At 40.5% G+C, this 17,947-nt stretch overlaps 1 protein-coding gene across 4 annotated transcripts; it reads right to left on the reverse strand.

Moving 5' to 3' along the window:
- Positions 1–1,367: 1,367 nt before the first annotated feature.
- LOC18422136 (S-adenosyl-L-methionine-dependent methyltransferases superfamily protein) lies at positions 1,368–16,597 on the reverse strand. Of its 4 annotated transcripts, XM_020664981.2 has the most exons (5): positions 16,481–16,597; positions 14,500–14,703; positions 14,071–14,191; positions 12,913–13,936; positions 1,368–1,929 (listed from the first exon to the last, which is right to left on the reverse strand). In XM_020664981.2, exons 3-5 carry the CDS (start codon positions 14,144–14,146, stop codon positions 1,845–1,847), a joined length of 1,185 nt encoding a protein of 394 aa, XP_020520640.1. In that variant the 5' UTR covers positions 14,147–14,191; positions 14,500–14,703; positions 16,481–16,597; the 3' UTR covers positions 1,368–1,844. The 4 variants fall into 4 exon arrangements, with proteins under 4 accessions (XP_020520640.1, XP_011621591.1, XP_088721910.1 ...); XM_011623289.3 differs by lacking the exon at positions 14,500–14,703; XM_088865784.1 differs by lacking the exon at positions 14,071–14,191.
- Between the last annotated feature and the right edge of the window lie 1,350 nt (positions 16,598–17,947).

Here is a 17,947-nt window from a genome sequence, read left to right on the forward strand (position 1 = left end):
GGTGTTTGGGATGCACATGTTACAAAGAAGGAAGACGTTTGTATAAGGTGGTAATCTTATACCATTGAAGTAAGTCATACCTCAAAAATCCTCTAGATGGGAGTGCTTCTTTGTTGGGGAACTCATCAATTGATCATATATGTATGTATATGAAGAAAAAAAAGGATTTCGAGAGTCATATAACATTCAAGATTTTCAAGTGTTTATATTTCTTGATCTATATTTTTTAAATTTAAAATTTCATATTATGAATGGAAATAATTTTTAAGCCATCATAAAGTTTTGACTGGGGAACTATATTTCGAGCAAATTTTTAGAGGTGCGCCTTACTATGGAAGGTGCCTTTGCTAACCTCACCCTATAAAGAATCTGCCTCCCAAAATCCATCTTCTAAACATATTTTGAATCCAAAGATTTGCATGTCTATCATCTAGACTATTGTGATCATGAATATGGAGCAAAAATAAAGTTTAAGCCTTAAAAATAGACTATCTTGCATTTATTTTTAGATCTTTCAATTTAATTCTTCAAAGGTCATGAGATTTGCCCTCTTTTTGGAGCTCCAAATTTATAGATATGAAGCAAAAACGAATTTACAATGATTTGGTATATATATGTCATAATACCAATCCTAAATCCCTCGTGGTGCAACTCAACAAATGCTTTTTCCTTGAAACATTAGGGAGAACTTACAGCTTTCAAATAGGCCTCGTTACTTGTTCTTCGTGGTTTTGCACATCGAATTTCAAAGAGAAGAATGTACCAATTCTTTATTGTTGGATTTCAATCCCTTCTGAAAGACCTTTTTACTGGCGGGAAAGGGGCTTCTTCAAAATGCTGCTCATCATACAGTTTTTTTTCAAACTATTTGAAGTTAACTACACGAATCCTGATCCACCATCTTTCAAAATAAAACTACTTATTTGAAATTTACAATTTTGTTATTGATAGGTCCATTTTGGCTCTTACATATGTTATGGCAGATGGATGGAGCTCTAAGTAATGACATCAAGGCCAATTGTTCCACATGCTAAGCCCATGAGGCACTGTAGTTTGCAAACAACCTTTCTTCACCATGACAAATAAAAAGAAAAAAGTTTATATAGGTTGCAAGTTTCACCCTTACACTATAAAAATAAAGTGCACTTCAAAAATCCAGTAAAAAGAGCATTTCAAAGTTAGCAAACCGAAAACCTTCCGATTGATCAACTCTCCATCGAGATTTATATATATACATATATATATATATAAAAGAATTTCAAATCTTAAAAACAATGTATTTTATAACAAGTTATCTGGATCGTCTATTTTCAAAAATTTCAAGTGTTTATAAATATGTTTGATCTGCATCATTTTTAGAATTTAAATTTCATAATTAGAGTTCGAACATAAATTTCATAATTAGAGTTCGAACATAGAGTTTCAAACCACTGTAAAGTTTCTCAACCAAAACTACATCTTCTAGTAAAATTTAGAGGTGGCCCTTTCTAACATAGTATAAAGTGGGCACCTTATACAAACCTCACTCATTAAAAACAAAAATGGACATTTATCTCATCCATATGCTATTCATAATGGACAGTTCAGACAAGTGTATTTCATTCGTTGCAAATCACAGGCATCCTGCATGTCTTCCTCATCTCTAATCATAATATTCATCCTTTACAATCTTTCCCACACACTTTGGCAAAACTGTCCTCAAATGCCCTCTTTTGCTGGTAAACTGCCGCTACATAAAATACGCACACGTCTCACGTACATGAGCATGCATATGCAACCATGCACGAGAGAGCAAGAGCAATTGCTCAAACCAAGCTCCAAATTTTGTTTCTCGATTAAGTAAATCATGTCTTCTCAAGAATTATACACCAATTGGACTTGTCATAGAAACGATCGCGAACAACAGCATTGTTGAAACCTGATACCAGCCTGTAGAACCAGCATAAAAACAGAAAGTAGTTGTCAGATACATTTCTATACTACTGTAACCGGAAGAACCCGATACTCTCTTTTCTTAAAAGTTCAAGAGACAAGCACTAAATACAAGCAATAGAAGACAACTGAAAGAAATATCAAGTTTATTTAGTAAACATTTCGAACATTCTATCTAAATTATTTCCCAAAAAGGAAAAGACGAGAATGTGCTTATATTTTGCAGTGCAGTTCAACCATAATGTTCTACTAATCTGACCCTTACTAATCCTATTTAAGGAGTTCCAGCCTTGTAAGAGATGAACAGTACCAGAGTACTGAGTAAATTGCCAAATTTATGCATGATCCAATTCAACTGGTTTTCCTAGGAAAGAACCTTCTTGAGGTATTCAAGATTAAGCAATTTGAACCATAAGAGAACATTTCTGATCGGGTTTGCCTGATTTTAAACATGGCTGGCCTTGTAAATTATAATCATTAAAAAAAAAATTACAAGTAAACACAGCCCCCTTTTTCTCATTTCCTTCAGATAGCTACATAAATAGACACTGTAATGCTCATATATGGACAGCAGGGATAGATGTGGATTCGAATGTAGAGAATAGAACCCAACATCCCATGGAAACAGTTTATATACAAAGCAATGTGAGTAATCGTACATCTCCTCGGAATAAAATACAGTACAAGACACCATTTAGGCCAATGTAAGTACATACTGCTAGTAACGTCCTGTAATATAAACAACAATAGCCCACAGGTGTGCAAGTTGTATAGGGCTACCGTGTGTACCATCAGGGATGCTCATTGGACGCAATAAGTTCGGCACGTAAAGCTGCTGCCCACTGGTGGAGAAGGGTGATTATCGTCAAGAAGATTCTATAGATTTCAGTCTCTTAAATACTAATTTTTTCATATCCATAGAGAAGGCAGTCGGGCTAATTTTGTAGTCCTTTCCATGCTATCTCTGGTAGATTCACTACCACCATTGTAAAAGGTCACTTTGTATTATCCGTATTGTTAGTTACTATATTTAGCAATAGAGGTTTGCTCATACAAGAATAATCCCAGCCAATACCCCATCCAGTAATCACCTCAGTGGTTTTCACCTTCATTGAACTCCACACCAATGCTGAGAAACACATAACTTGCGAGATTCTGCTTCAAGAAACTCAAAACTAGAAAGACTATACTCTTTAAGTTTCACAGGCCCAAAACCGAACAAGAACGTAGATCCTCAACCATTTTAGTGGGGAAAAAGTTTGCAAATCCTGAACTGATTTAGAATCAAAAGCCCCAATCTCTAGCAACAAAAGGGTAACGAGCAGTTGTACATAATGGCTTGCCACATAGTTCACTTCGACGTCTCACATGCAAAAAGCATACCGGGAGTAATTGATTTTGCATATTTTCATATTAGGGGAATAAAAGTTTCTTTTACAGAATTGGTATGCATTTGTATTTACTATGACTTGAATACAATAGGCATTCCTTCGGCCCCAATAATACAGAAACGTTGACACTCATCAATACCAACACCAATAGTGCAGATTGTGACCAGTACTTCTAAAAAACGATTTATGATATTTGAAGTAGTGTTTTAAAATGCAGATCGATGCGGTCCCGATGCAAACGCTCACCTCAATGCGGTGATGAGGTCAATAAATATAAAAATTCCAAAAAAAATTCAAAAAAGAAGTTAATGCTTGGAAAAAAATATGGATGTGATTCATACGATAGTATGTATTTAATTTATTCATGCTACGAAGTCATCAAAGGTCTGACAAAAAAAGAACACAACTCCTTCGGAATCCAGGATGGGGAAGACAAGGAAGGTTCGATTGGAGAGCGCATGGATGTGAGAGGCAAATAAAGCAAACCCTAAACAACTAGACGTTGCAAAAAGCCCTCTTTTGGGCTTTGACAAGACCTGGCTACCATTAGCAAAGCAAAAGCACAAAACCCAGCCATTTGACCTTGCTACCACTGCTAGGCTAACTTGGTATGGTAAGATTTTCATTCAACCTTTTCCCAACCATTTGGTGTCGGCTAACACGAATCCTGGTCCGTCATGCTTTATCAAAGGTCATACCCTCAGTGAGGCCATAAATTCCTATATCTTTTCTCACTACTTCCAACTGTCTTTTTGGACATACCCCTTGCCCCTTTTTGAGCCTAGACATTGAATTTAGTCATTAATAATTGTGAGTTCCATGCACATGCACATCCACATGGACATGGAGACTCCCTAGATGATTTCCGATTGAGATTTGAAAATGAAATTTGAGATTTGAGAGCTGATTAGATTATCTTTTGATTTCTATCATCTTCTATGTTTTGTCTTGACTATTGAACTCTCCATAGACTTTTAATGGTTGTATGTTTCTTTGCTTTAAAGTTTGTAATTTTACAGTTTGCAATTGCAATTATGGTTATTGGATGCTTATGAATTGTGATAATATGATGTCTACTACAAAATTAGTTTCAAGTTTCTACCTTCTAATGTCTTCTATCAGGGAATTCAGAATCTCCAACAAGTGATAATATTGAAGAAAAACATATTTAATTTATTCATTAACTCCAATATTATCACTGTCGGAGGCTCTACATCCGCTGATAGAAGACATTAGAAAGTAGAAAGTAGAAACTTGAAACTAACTTTATAGAAGATATCATATTGTCATAATTCATAAACATCCAATAAACATAAATGCAATTGCAATTGCAAACTTTAAAGTTACAAACTCTAAAGCAAAGAAACATACAACCACTAAAGTCTATGAAGAGTTCAATAGTCAAGACAAAACATAGAAGACAATCGCAATCAAAAGATAATCTAATCAACTCTCAACTCTCAATCTTAAATCTCAATCAGACAAGTCAAGTGCACGTGCATCTATAGCATATGAATGCGAATATATACTCAAACTTCTTCAAAACAACACCCAAGCTAATCCCCATTGACAACCCAACCAACAAAGAAAGCAATCCGACAATTTTGCGCAAAGAAAATTTCCACCCAAAATTTCTCTTCTTTTGATCCAAAAACAGCCACGAATGGGGCTGTTTTTCTTATTTCGGAGGGGTTTAGTACCCCCCAAAATGCAAGGGGGGGGGTGGGGTGGGGGGGAATGACCAAACTATCCACACTTGTGGGCACTATTTTTGCCCACGAGTGTGAGCACGCCATGCGCCCACATATTTGTTGGGATGTGCACTTATGCAATGCGTCTTGGGGCGCATTGTACATTATGTAGCTGCAAAGGCGGCATGAAGCCACATTCTTAAAACAAGAATTTTAGGTTCTCCTATGCACAATGTCAAAGAAAGATTCAAAGAAAGAATGTCATCAAATTCAGGATGTGAACTCAATGCGCTAGGGGGGTCCGACGTGCTATGCAATTCAATGCGTGCTGTACAATGCAGGCACATCACTTCCGATGACCTCAACAAATTTAACATATATATATATATATAGGAATCAAAGAATGACATGAATATGCCATTTGTGTTATAATAGGAATTTCGATTAAGTAGTGATCTTTATTCTTTAATATATTCGTTGTCTGAGTCTCTAATAACCGAATGAAGAGCAACAAAGATATGTTCCGTCACTAAACACAAACATATATGTATTATACCAAGTTACCAACCAAAAACTTACAAAATAAAATAGCATCCAGCAACTAACCACACTGTAGCATAAAGCGATAACCCAAGATGCCAAAAGTACATAACATCCAAAGACCAAAAGTTCATGACATAAAAAATAAAAAATGTGACTACCGCTCAATTGAGAAAAATAAAAGATATAACCCCACACAAATCTTTCAAGACATAGCACAAAATAAGCTAGGACTTTCACCTAAAGAATCCACAAATTTGTCAAAATCTTCAAAATAAAAAAAAGTCAATTTTTTATTTTTTCCACTTCAATCCACTTAGAACCATGAAAAACTGGTGATAAGGGAGCTTGTGGAGAGGTATATACCCCGCTAACCCCAAAAAAAAAAAACCTTTCACCCCGTCTTCATAGAAACAAGGCGAAAAAATACCAATATTCTGAGCACATTAAGTGCATAGAAACAAGGTGAAAAAATAATAGTACATGGGACGTGCATTTTTAAACTCCCTAAACATGCTATGCAGGGAGTTTAAAAATGCATGTCCCATGCTAAGCAGGGCGAAACCCTAAAGCAATGAGGAGAACCGACATGAAGGCCCCTCCACCCCTCATCTCCCTCCCCGCCTCTTTTGGTCCTAACCTCGCTAACCTGTACAAATCCTCTCTGGTCGGCGTCCTCCACCCCCAGGGCAATGACCACAAAGGTGTAGAAAGATGGGCTAAGGATCATTGGAAGGAACCTCAGCTCAAGTGCAGGTGGGTCATACTTGTTCTCTTTTCCATCCATCGCAGTGGCGGTGTCCATCCTTGATCGCCCCTCCCTGAGCTCCTTCAAGGGAGCTTCCCTTCACCTCGCACAATGGATTGAAGATTTGGGAGCCTTCCGTCGGCAAAAAACTTGGAGTATGGCCTCTGGTATTACCCTACACTCCTGGTGCCAAGATACCTTCAAAGCCATCGGTAACGGTTCCTTGGAAATCGATGGAGACCCTCCCGCTTGGGTCTTCTACTCTGTAGATGTCCTCGACCCCCAGTTCATCCCACCTTTCCTCTGGTTGGAAGTGGCCGGAAATTATTTCCGTATTCTCATTTCTTGGTCGATGGCTTCTCTCGCCTCGCCTCGCCTCGCTTCGTTTCTCCGACGGAGCAGTCGTTGAGGGTCTTTCCTCATGGAGAGACTCCAACTCAACCGGCATAGGCTTCCAACCAATGGACCCTGGTCTCTAGAAGAAGTAAAACAAGCAGCATCCACAAACCCCAGCATTTCAGAGGCCATCAGAAAGGTCACCTTGCAATTCCTTCCCAACCTTCTTTACCCAAACAGTCTCTGCCTCCACCCCTGCCACCCTACCCACCTCTTCTAAGCCCTCCTCTGCCACCACCTCCTCCTCGACCACCCCAACCACCACCACCAACCCCTCCTCCCCTTCCCCTCTCCACCCCTACAGCATCTCACACCCTCAGCGTTAACTGTGACCGCCACCTCGCCACTCAGCAACCCCTTGGGCCTTCGGGCCGAGCTGTCACTGACCCAGCTCCGTCATATCTCCCACCCTTTCCTGACTTCTCGCCGCCTAAAACTGATGACTCATCTGCGCAAACTGTTCAAGTACCTTCGGTTGTACACATGCCTCCTCGCCTCCCCCCCACTGACGCCCTCTGTCGACACTTGTGTGTCGTCGCCCCCCTTTCCTGACACCAACCCCCTTGAACCACATCCCGAGGCAGTCCCCACCCTTAACTCTCCCCTTCCACCATCGTCTCATCGGACACCCATTTGTTTCGACTCCCTACCAGAGACGCTCCACCTACCTTTTCCCGACCTGCCATCACCATCTCCTATGCCCTCCACCCCGACGTCACCTCTTGCACACCGCCTATCCACAGTGGCTCCGCCATCATTGCCTCCGCATTATCCTGGGGAGGTTTCAACGGTCCACTCTTTGCCTCACCTGGTCAAGCCTATGGCTCCCTACCTATCCCCTTTTCTTCAGGGACCTGCACTCTCACCACCTACTTCTCCCCTTCTCATCGACTGAGGTTCAGACGGGGAAGAAGAACCACAACAACTAGACCACTCTCCCTCGGTCGTTCTGGACCCAGTTCAACCAGGCGAATTGTATAAGAACAACCTACTCATCTCGAAAGCTCAGCACCCAACGAGGGAGGAAAACACCTCTGAATCCATGGACCCCAACTTGTTACCCTGCATCCTGCTCCCACCTGTCCTAGTGGGGCTCCCTGTTGATCCTCTTAGTGACAACCCCCTCATCATTTCTGTCCCATGTGTTCATCCTCCCCCCATACCCATCTTTATCCCTAACCTCATTCGTCCATCACCTATACCTGTCCCCCCCAACCTTCTTTGAACCTTTTGCTAATCTACTTCTGCTTAATTTCTCAACCACCTTTTCCCCTTACCAACCCAAGCCCCCAAGTAACCTAGCCTTTCCCCACCCCAACACTCTTCAACACAATTTCTTTCTGGCACCTGTTCCTCATGGCCCTCAACCTGACCCTCAACCTACCACTCTTTCCCCCATTTCCAACCTTGGAACAGACCCACCCTTAGAGCCTCTGCCCTCTCTTTCTCCTCGTCTTAACCCCACTTCCGCTAATCCCCCCACCCCATCTTCTACTCCCCTAACCTCATTTCAGACCAACTGTTAATCCCACCGCTCTCTTTAGATAAAACAGCTTCCACCTCAACCGAGGACCTTTTCAGTCTATCTGCAGGAATTTTCGGACCCACCAAAGAAGACGGGCTCCACTTTCCGGTACTCCCGGCACTACCTTCCCCTGTCCCGTCCTCCATGGATCAGGATCGTCCCTTTCAGTGGACACCATGGGAGATCCTCTCTCCCCCCCCTCAGTGGACTCCAACTTTGTCAATGGTGTCGACGAGGGCCAAGGACAAATCCGGGACATCCTGAGAGTGATAGGCTTCCCACAATCTGGACCAGATAGACTTTCTTCATCCAATCTCTCCCTCTCCTCTATCCTGCCTAAAGATCACCCCACTAGTCTTTTGGTTAGGCGGTCCCGCAGGAACTCTCCACTGACCTCCTCACCTCAATGCTGATACTCTCTTGGAATATCAAAGGGCTTGGATTGCCACACAAAAAGCAGGCAGTCAGGGACCATTGTTTTAGGCTTAAACCCACCATCCTGGCTCTCACAAAGACGAAACCCCCTGAGACTACTTTGATTCAGATGAGACAAGTTTTGGGGTGCAGACACTGTCAATGGGTCGCATTCCCAGCTGAAGGGGCATCGAGAGGAATATGGGTCATTTGGGACCTCACAGAACACTCCTTATCATCCCACCAAGCTTCCAAATTATCTGTTACCATCCAGCTTTCTAGGATCCCTGATTGCCTACCCTGGAAATTTACTACGGTCTATGAACCCAACTCGGACAATGACCGCCTTCTTCTGTGGGAAGAACTCAAACAGGTTGCCACTCTACCCAATCCCATCTGGTGCATAGAGGGCGATTTCAACGTTACAAGGTGGTCCCATGAGAGAAACACCTCAACCAGAATCACCCCGGCTATGTTAGCTTTCTCTGACTTCATCGCCTTCAACAACTTGCTTGACCTCCCATGTCAAGGAGCCTAGTTCACCTGGTCCAGCCACTCTTCACCCCACCCTCTCAAAGCTTGATTGATTCCTAATCTCTATAGACTGGGACTCAAATTTTCCTGGGACCCACTCTTTGGCACTCCCCAAACCTACCTCCGACCACTGTCCCATACTTCTGGACTCCAAGCCGGTAGAGTCTGGACCCAAACCCTTCAGATTTGAACTGGCTTGGTTAGAAGAACAGTCGATGTTCAACCTATTTCCTGAATGGTGGTCCACTCTATCGAATTTGATAGATGGCTGGGCTGGCTTCAAACTATAATGAAAACTGCAATTATTTAAGCCTCACTTAAAATCCTGACGTAGGAGACTACTGCGGTTTTTAGGACCTCAAAAATCTGCCTCTCTACAAGCCATACAAACTCTTGACTCGCTAGAAGAATCCAGATCCCTCTCGGTTTAGGAATCCACTCTCAGATATTATCTAAAGCTCCAATATCAAGCCATCTTAAAGTAAGAGGAAATCTTTTGGTATCAGAGATCCAGGATTAAGTGGCTTAAGGCAAAGGACCTCAACACTGGATTCTTCCATAAGACAACCAATTGCAGGCGCAGAGACAATTCAATCACACACCTTTTGTAGATGGCAACCTTCTGGACCAACCTCCCGATATTGAACAAGCCATCCTTGGCTATTTCCATAACCTCTTCTATGCCCCCCCAACTCCTCGACCTCCTATGGGGGACATTGAGTTCCTAGTTCTACCCCAAGACAAAACAAAATTGGTTAGAGAGACCTTTCTCTGAACCTGAAATCCTAGCTGCCATCTCTGACCTAGATTCTAATAAGGCCCTTGGACCTGATGGCTACCCTATTGCTCCGTTCAAAGTTTTTTGGGGATCTTTCAGAGAGGACTTCCTCAAACTATTTGACGAATTCTACTCAAGGGGTATCATTAATAAGACTATAAATGCCACCTTCATCACTGTCATTCCCAAAGTAGAAGGGGTAACCCAACTGAAGGACTTCCATCCCATTAGCTTGGTGAACTCCACGTACAAAATACTAGCCAAAGTCCTCGCCGACGCCTTAAAGAAGTCCTTCCCTTAGTCATTTCAACTACCCAAAGTGCTTCCATCAAGGATCGTCAAATCCTAGATGGGGCCCTAGTGGCCCATGAATGTATTCATTCAAGACATTTGACCAAAGCCCCTAGAATTGTCATAAAGCTAGACTGGGAGAAGGCCTACGACCACGTAAACTCGGATATCCTAGAAGAATCTCAGTCCAGGATGGGATTCGGCTCCAGATGGAGAGGATGGATGAGAGCGTGTTACTCTCATCCATATTTCTCTATCATCATTAATGGCTCACCAAAAGGATACTTCCCATCTACTAGAGGCCTCAGACAGGGGGATCCCCTCTCCCCTTCCTTTTTGCCATCACGGCGGAGGTTTTCAGCACGTCCATGTCCATAATGTATTTGGCTGAACGATTGCATGGCTTCTCGATGGGTATTCGAGCCCCAACCGTATCCCACCTCCAGTACGCAGACGATACTTTCGTATTCTGCGATGCTACCACAAAAGAGGTTCACAACCTATTTTTGTTTCTCCGGTGCTTCGATTACGCAACCGGCTTCAAAGTCAATTTCGACAAAACCAAGATGATGGGCGTAAATGTCGATTCAACAACCCTATCCACCTTTGCTGAAAGTTGGGGTTGCGAGGCCGAAGCTTTGCCATCCAAATACCTAGGTCTGCCCCTCTGTTTAGGCAAACCGAAATTGCGATTGTGGTCTCATATCATAGATAAAGTGGATCGCAAACTAGCAGGATGGAATCGTTATTTCCTTTCCCCGGGAGGGACGGTAACTCTCATCAAGGTCACTTTACTTAACATCCCGACCTACCAAATGTCTTTATTTCGCATGCATATGGCAGTTAGCTCCAGGATCGAACAGTTAATGAAAAGGTTTTTCTGGTCAGGTGACGGGGCCAGCAACATATTCCACTTGCTTGCGTGGGACAAACTTTGCCAATTGAGGCAAAGGGGAGGATTAGGGATCAAAAACCTCAAAACCCAAAATTTAGCCCTCTTTGGTAAGTGGTGTTGGCGCATGACGAACTAGAGGAATCAGCTATGGATAGATATTCTTGAGCACAAGTATCATCTTCCTAGCACACCGTGGTTACCAAACTGTAGGACCAACCAAAGATCCTCAGGTATTTGGAGGTCGATCTGCTCAATTTTCCACGCCTTTAAGTCACGAATCATATTACACCGGAGATCAGGGAATCACATTATGTTTCTGGCAAGACCTTTGGTTAGGCCACGCCCCTCTCAGGGATAGGTCCCCAGACCTTTTCTCTCTGACCTGAGATCAAGGAGCCACTATTGCAGATGAAATGCTTTCGACTGGCTCCTGTCGCTCGTGAAACCCAGCATTCAAGCTCTTAATGATTCAAAGTTTGAGAGCTTCACGACCTTAGCGGCATATCTACACGCTTGCTTCCTTCTACCAACTGGTTCTGATCGCATGATCTGGACACCCGCACCCTTTGGCCTCTTATCGGTGTCTTCTTTCTATCGCAGCCTTTCTCTGTCCCCCCACTGTTCCTATGGCACCTGTGGCCTTAGCCGCTCAAGCCTGGGACTCCTTCGCCCCCCCCCCAAAATTCAGATCTTTGTGGTTGGTTCTCTCCCAGAGAGTCTTCACAGTAGATCAATTGCAGAGAGGGGCATTCTGACCCAATCATTGTCTTGTGCCTATCAGCTGAGGAAACAAACAATCACCTTTTGTTGCATTGTCCCTTTCCCTTCAATCTGTAGGGGGCAATCCTCAAGCTCTTCAACGTTCAATGGGTATTACCGCCTGAGGTAACATCCATTATCAGCTTCAAATGCAGGAGAGCTCAAACCGAATTCCAGCATCAGCTTTCACTCACAATTGGAGCAATGTCCTCCAAGTTAACAGAATGCGTCTGTCCAGGACCACGAGGTGGAAGCCCCCCCAATGCAGGAGAGCTCAAACTGAATTTCAATGGCTGTTCCATCAGAAACCCGGGCCCATCAGGTGTAGGAGCCATTCTCAGAGACCACCTTGGTACTACACTGGCCACTGTTTCCAAACACATAGGCCATACCAACTCTATGGAAGCCGAAGCCCTCGCACTTTTGGAAGGCCTAAAACTCATTCAACCTTCCACTTACACTCCTTAGTGGTGGAAGGTGACTCCAAGAACACCATCTCTTGGGCGCAAAGATTCATCCCTCCCTGGTTCCTCGCGTAAGTGTTTGACAAGATTCATCACCTTTGCAGGAATATGTCCGTCGTGTGGATGCATACTTGGAGAGAAGGAAACCAGGAAGCTAATACGCTCGCCAAATAAGCAGCTATGATGGCGGACAACTGATTTTTGGTTTTTACTTTTTTTGGGTTGTTCTTTTTTGTTCTTCGGACCGACCTATACTCTGTTGTAACCTCCTAAAAAAGGACGTGTTCTGGCCTCTTATTTTATTTCCCCTTGATCACCCTTTTCTGTGGATCGCCAAGGTCTTTTGTACTCTTCTTTTCCCACTATCAATTCATGGTTAACATTATCAAAAAAAACATGCTAAGCAGGTTTTACATCAAATGCATAGAGCACGAAAGGATATAGCCATCTGGAAAACACAGCCAGTTAGTGAGAAGTGGTAAAACAATAAACAGCCAGCTGAAACTGAATCATATGATTTATGGAACTCATCCAAAATATTGATAAGAGTTTACCTCTCAAGCTCGCCTTCAACAAACACGTGATAATACCGATTGTATACAACAGCTCCCTTTTTATCGTCCTTCTTTGCCAGTCCATTTGCAAGTGCAGCTGCAGATGTGCCACTAATTTCAGCCCGATGATAAGGTAAATGCCAAGGTACAAAATACTCTTGTTGGCTAGTACTAGTAGTACTTCTATTTTTAGAAATCATGATGGTGTCTTCCAATGGTAACGGAACACCATCATCCCTGCTCGTTTGCTCCTTCAACCTTTCCTCTTCAGAGTCTTTACAATGTGTTTCTGTTGTTGTCTCTCTAATTTTATAAAGATCATTAGGACAATTATCCTCTGTTTCTGGAATGCTCTCTAAGATGGTACTTGAGGAACTACGAACCTTTGGAGAGTTTGGCCCAACCCAGCCTTCAGAATACTTATCAGTAAGAGGAGTCCACTTATTAAGCAATGACTTATCCTCTTGTTCTACAGCCCAAACTGTAATTAGCACCTGACCTCCCTTGTGAACAGATTTTATTAGTTCAGAAATAGCCCTTTTCCTCCTTTCTTCAGTGCTAAGATGGTGCAATACAGCAATAGAAATGGCTGCATCAAAAAAGCCACTTCTATAAGGAAGATTAACAGCATCTGCAACCATAACCTCATGACCCCTCTCTGCACAAATGTTGATTAGTGGAGCGCTTATATCGCAGCCTATGAAAAGGCAATCACGATTGAAACCCAAGTATTTCCCATTTCCACACCCTGAGTCTAAGACCACAGAACTTGGGGTTAATGAATTTAAAAACTCTGCAACTTTTGGCCACTTTGCAAACCGGGTGGAGCTAAAATGTGGAGCAATGGCATCATAAACACGATGAACATATTTTTTCTCTATGTCTGGAGTGGAAGCAATGCTAGAGGAACATACAGGGTCCTTGTGTAAAAACCTTGTCAGCTTAGTGAGTGGTTCTACAATAGCCTGAGCAGAAGAAAATCCAAAACCATCTCCTAAGGTGGGTCTTACAGGTGAGATGATACCTGAAAGCAATCCATGGTTGCACTCAGTCACATCCAAAGAAAAAGACATGGTGCATATGGATAATGTCTTTAGCATCAAGTGGACAGTGCAAAGTTATCATGGGAATTCTAAATCAAGCAAAAAGAAGCACTACAATGGTGAGGCTGCTGAATAATGGCAACTTTTGATGCTCCCTTCATAAAAGCAGATTTTAGAATCTTGCAAACCATTTGTTTTCATAGATTTCACCTTTGTACTGCATGGTAGAGTGACTCCTGGAAAAATAATAATAATAATTGCAGTCACTAGAGATGTGGATCAAGGCATCAATATAGTCATTAGTTTTTTGGTAAAAAGTCAGTAAGATAAAGGTTGTCATTGACAGGAAATAAAGTAAAGAAATACATAAGAGGGAGGTTGTGAATTAAGGAGAAACTTCCAATTTTATAACATGATATGTAACCAGTTCTCATTTAGAAATTCCAAATAAATAGAATCCATTGGACAACAGAAAACCATAGTCCATTGGGTCATCACTCTCCAATCAATCAATAGATGGTGGTGGAGAGAGAACTGGACCTACCAGAACAGGAGATGGCCCCAACAGTGGGTTCCACTCTCTACATCGCTGTCCATCATCTAATTGGATGGCGATGCCCCATGTTTTCCCCAGACTGTTTGTCTATACTATAACAGTATACTTTCTCAATACCAAAACTGTAGCAGGCTGCACGTGAGGGGTAATATAACTCTAATATCACATTCCTGATTGCTGCTGCATTTAAACCTGCATGGATTTCACAGAAGTAGGGCCTCATGCCACACATCAAAGGTTTTGGTTTATCGATTGTTGATAGTGTTAAATGGTATAAGAGTTTGTTTTGCAAGTCTAGAAGATGTAAAGCCACTCATAATGTTCAATAATAGAGTATTAATCAATGCATCTTATCAATAAAAATACACCACAATGTGACAAGTTGCCATTATCAATTGAGCTAACATCAAATACCATTCATCATTATAAATGGGCGCTTTCTAGTTTGCAAAAAACCAAGTAGACCAGTCTAGGTCCTCCCCCACTCTACACGGCCACAAAATCCACTAAACAACAGATTGTTCAAGAATGAGTTCTCAATTTTCCACAATTAAGCCCAATCACCAGTGAAAGAAGATCCATGTCATTTGAACATCACAACAACTAGGATTGCTCTATCTACTAATCTAGGATCTAGATAGATACCAGACTGGTGTCCATGGTGAAATGGGTTAGAGTTCTAACAATTGACAACTTCAAGACCTCCCTCATCAAATCAGTTAGTGTGTCCACTACTCTGTCAAATTTGGTGACCTTGCAGTACTTCTTCTCTGGAAATTGGGTCCCAATTTAATGCATAATATGAATGATATGTTTTGTTTCCTATATTCATAGCTTTAACCTTCTCTGTCAACCTATGAAGAACCAAACAATAGTCAAGAGTATAGGCATGGAGTTACACTGAACCCATAACAACATTTTTGTGGATTCACCTATGTCATTTCTTTTACAATTATGACCCACAATAGGTTCAAGCTAAAGATGACCCATGGTTGAGACATGACATTAGAGCTCTACAGAACACAGGTCAATTTGAAACTTAAGAGAACTACTTGTTCGTTCATTACTAGCAAGTAAACTTAAACTTAAAAATTCCATGTCACCTCAATCTCTGAGAAACCAAACAAAATTGTAGACCAAGTAGGAAACTCTATCTAGAACCTGGACATGAATATTACCCATAATTTTCATGGTTTTCCCTTATCAAGGCTTTAAAGATGTGCCTACGGCACAACTCAATTAATTAAAAGTTGAAGCTGTTTTCTTACCACTGAACCATGATTAAATTGGTGTACCAGTGGTTGTCTATAGGGTTTCCTATAAACATTAAGCAACCAAATAGAACAGATTCACCCAATACCAAATAAAATTATCCCATGCCCAAATACAAGCGGTTGTAGAATCTCTTTAATGACTGCCAATCTCACCACACAAACCAATCCCGATAATGGACAATTATTAAACCACATATTCTAACACTTCGTGTTACTAAAAGGACGTATTCACAATTTCTCATGACAAATTCTTGCAGGCCTAGTTGTATAAACTGAATTGACAGAATCCCCTTGTGTAACAGAGGCTAACAGCTAAATGCACTTCCCACTGCTCAAAAACTCACAAAATATGTGCCCTAATAACTATGTTGCCAATAACAGAGGTCAAAACTTTCAAGCTTTGATACAACAAGCTAGCCAATTACTATAGACCAAACATGTGTATGCCATCTATTGCATATGGAGTCAAAAACACCCAAAAAAAAAATGCTTATTTTTGCTGGTTGTGCAATTCTTAAATGGAATGAGGTTTAAAAAATCGAATTGCCGACAACTTAATCACATATGCAGGAGAGAGATTACATATTTTAAGTTCATATAGTAAGAGAGAGAGAAAGGGCATGTTAAAGTTCAAAGAATAAGGGAAGAAGCAGAGAGAGACACATTGCATATTACAGTTTATAGATGAAGTTCACCTCGATGAGTGGAAGATCCTCTGGAGGACCCATTTTGAGTAAATTTGATGGAAGTTGCAGAAAACCCTAGCCTTGCAAAATGCACTCAAGGACTGAAATGCTCCCCATATTTTCCTCAGGTCAATAAAAAAGTTTCGCTTTAAAAAGAGGCGAAAATTCGGGTAAAAAATACAGAGCCCCGAAAATTAGTCAAGGGAATATTTCGGATTTGGCTAAAAAAAGTAGAGTGAAAAAATAAGGTATATAACATTAACAAAATTTAAGATTATAAGTTCCGGTTATTGCATGGATACATTAAAATAATTAAACTATAAATTTTATGTTGTTACTTAGTTTTTATAACTTAGTGTTATAACAGTCATACTTTGATAAGTTTTTTTTCTAAATTTTCAATAAATACAAACATTATGCTTACTATATTGTCACGACACAAAACATATGATAGATTTATTGAGAGCATACAATCAATAACAACAAAAACAAAAGAAAATATCTCTATAACCTCTATTTTTAAGTTTTATATATCAATAGATTCAAGGTTTCATAAAAATTCTAAGTTTTATATATTTTAACTTCCTAAACTAACTTTATTTCTTTTAAATATATTTTTTTATCTCAAACAAATATAAGAAAGACATATCCATTCTAAATACGATCTTTTTTCTTTCTTTAGGTGATTTTCTCTTAAATCTCTCTCTACCTAGTTTCCCACTCTCTCTCCCCTTGTCTCTCACTTTCTCTCTCCCCTATTAAAGAACAAAGAGAGTGAATATTAGAAAGAAATTTAAGGGGAATATATCACGTAGAGAGATGAAGGGTTTAGAATGAGCATGTATTTTTTATATTTGTTAGGGCTGAAAAAATAATTAAAAGTGGGTAAATTTAGTCAAAGGGTTAGGAGATATATTTTGAATTTTTATGTCGATAAAACCAAAAATAAAAAGTACGAGGATGTTTTTCCCAAAAACAATACCAAACACAAGAACTACCTTAGAAAACAACAAGAACGGAATGCAAGGTATATGATTATTGTTGGAAGAAAGATAAAAACGAAAATAACCTTTAGCATATGATTGCAATTAACTAAACACAAAAAACCAAAAATGTAAAATAGTTGTTTATCCACAATGTTATGCTATATGCACTAGTAAATTAGAAAAAAAACAAAAGGTGAAATCAATCAAACTTTTGTACGCAAAAAAAAATAAAAGGCAACAAAGTGTTTAAATAAATCTAAATATTCAAAGCTCATTGCCTAAATTTGTAGTTTTCATTAAATCCTTCTATTACTCTTTATAATGATGCTTTGTGTTTAGAGGATAAAAATATTTTTCATTAAGGTACTCTTCATCTAACTATTATTTTAAGATATATAATTATTTTGATAGACTATCTTTTGAATAATATATTACACCTTTTTTTAGGGGAATATATAAGATAATTTTTTTATGAAAATTTAGTTAAATC

The sequence above is a fragment of the Amborella trichopoda genome, chromosome 4, assembly GCF_054954075.1.
Source record: "Amborella trichopoda isolate Santa Cruz 75 chromosome 4, AtrichopodaSantaCruz75HAP2 v2.0, whole genome shotgun sequence".
In the NCBI taxonomy this organism is placed as follows: Eukaryota; Viridiplantae; Streptophyta; class Magnoliopsida; order Amborellales; family Amborellaceae; genus Amborella; species Amborella trichopoda.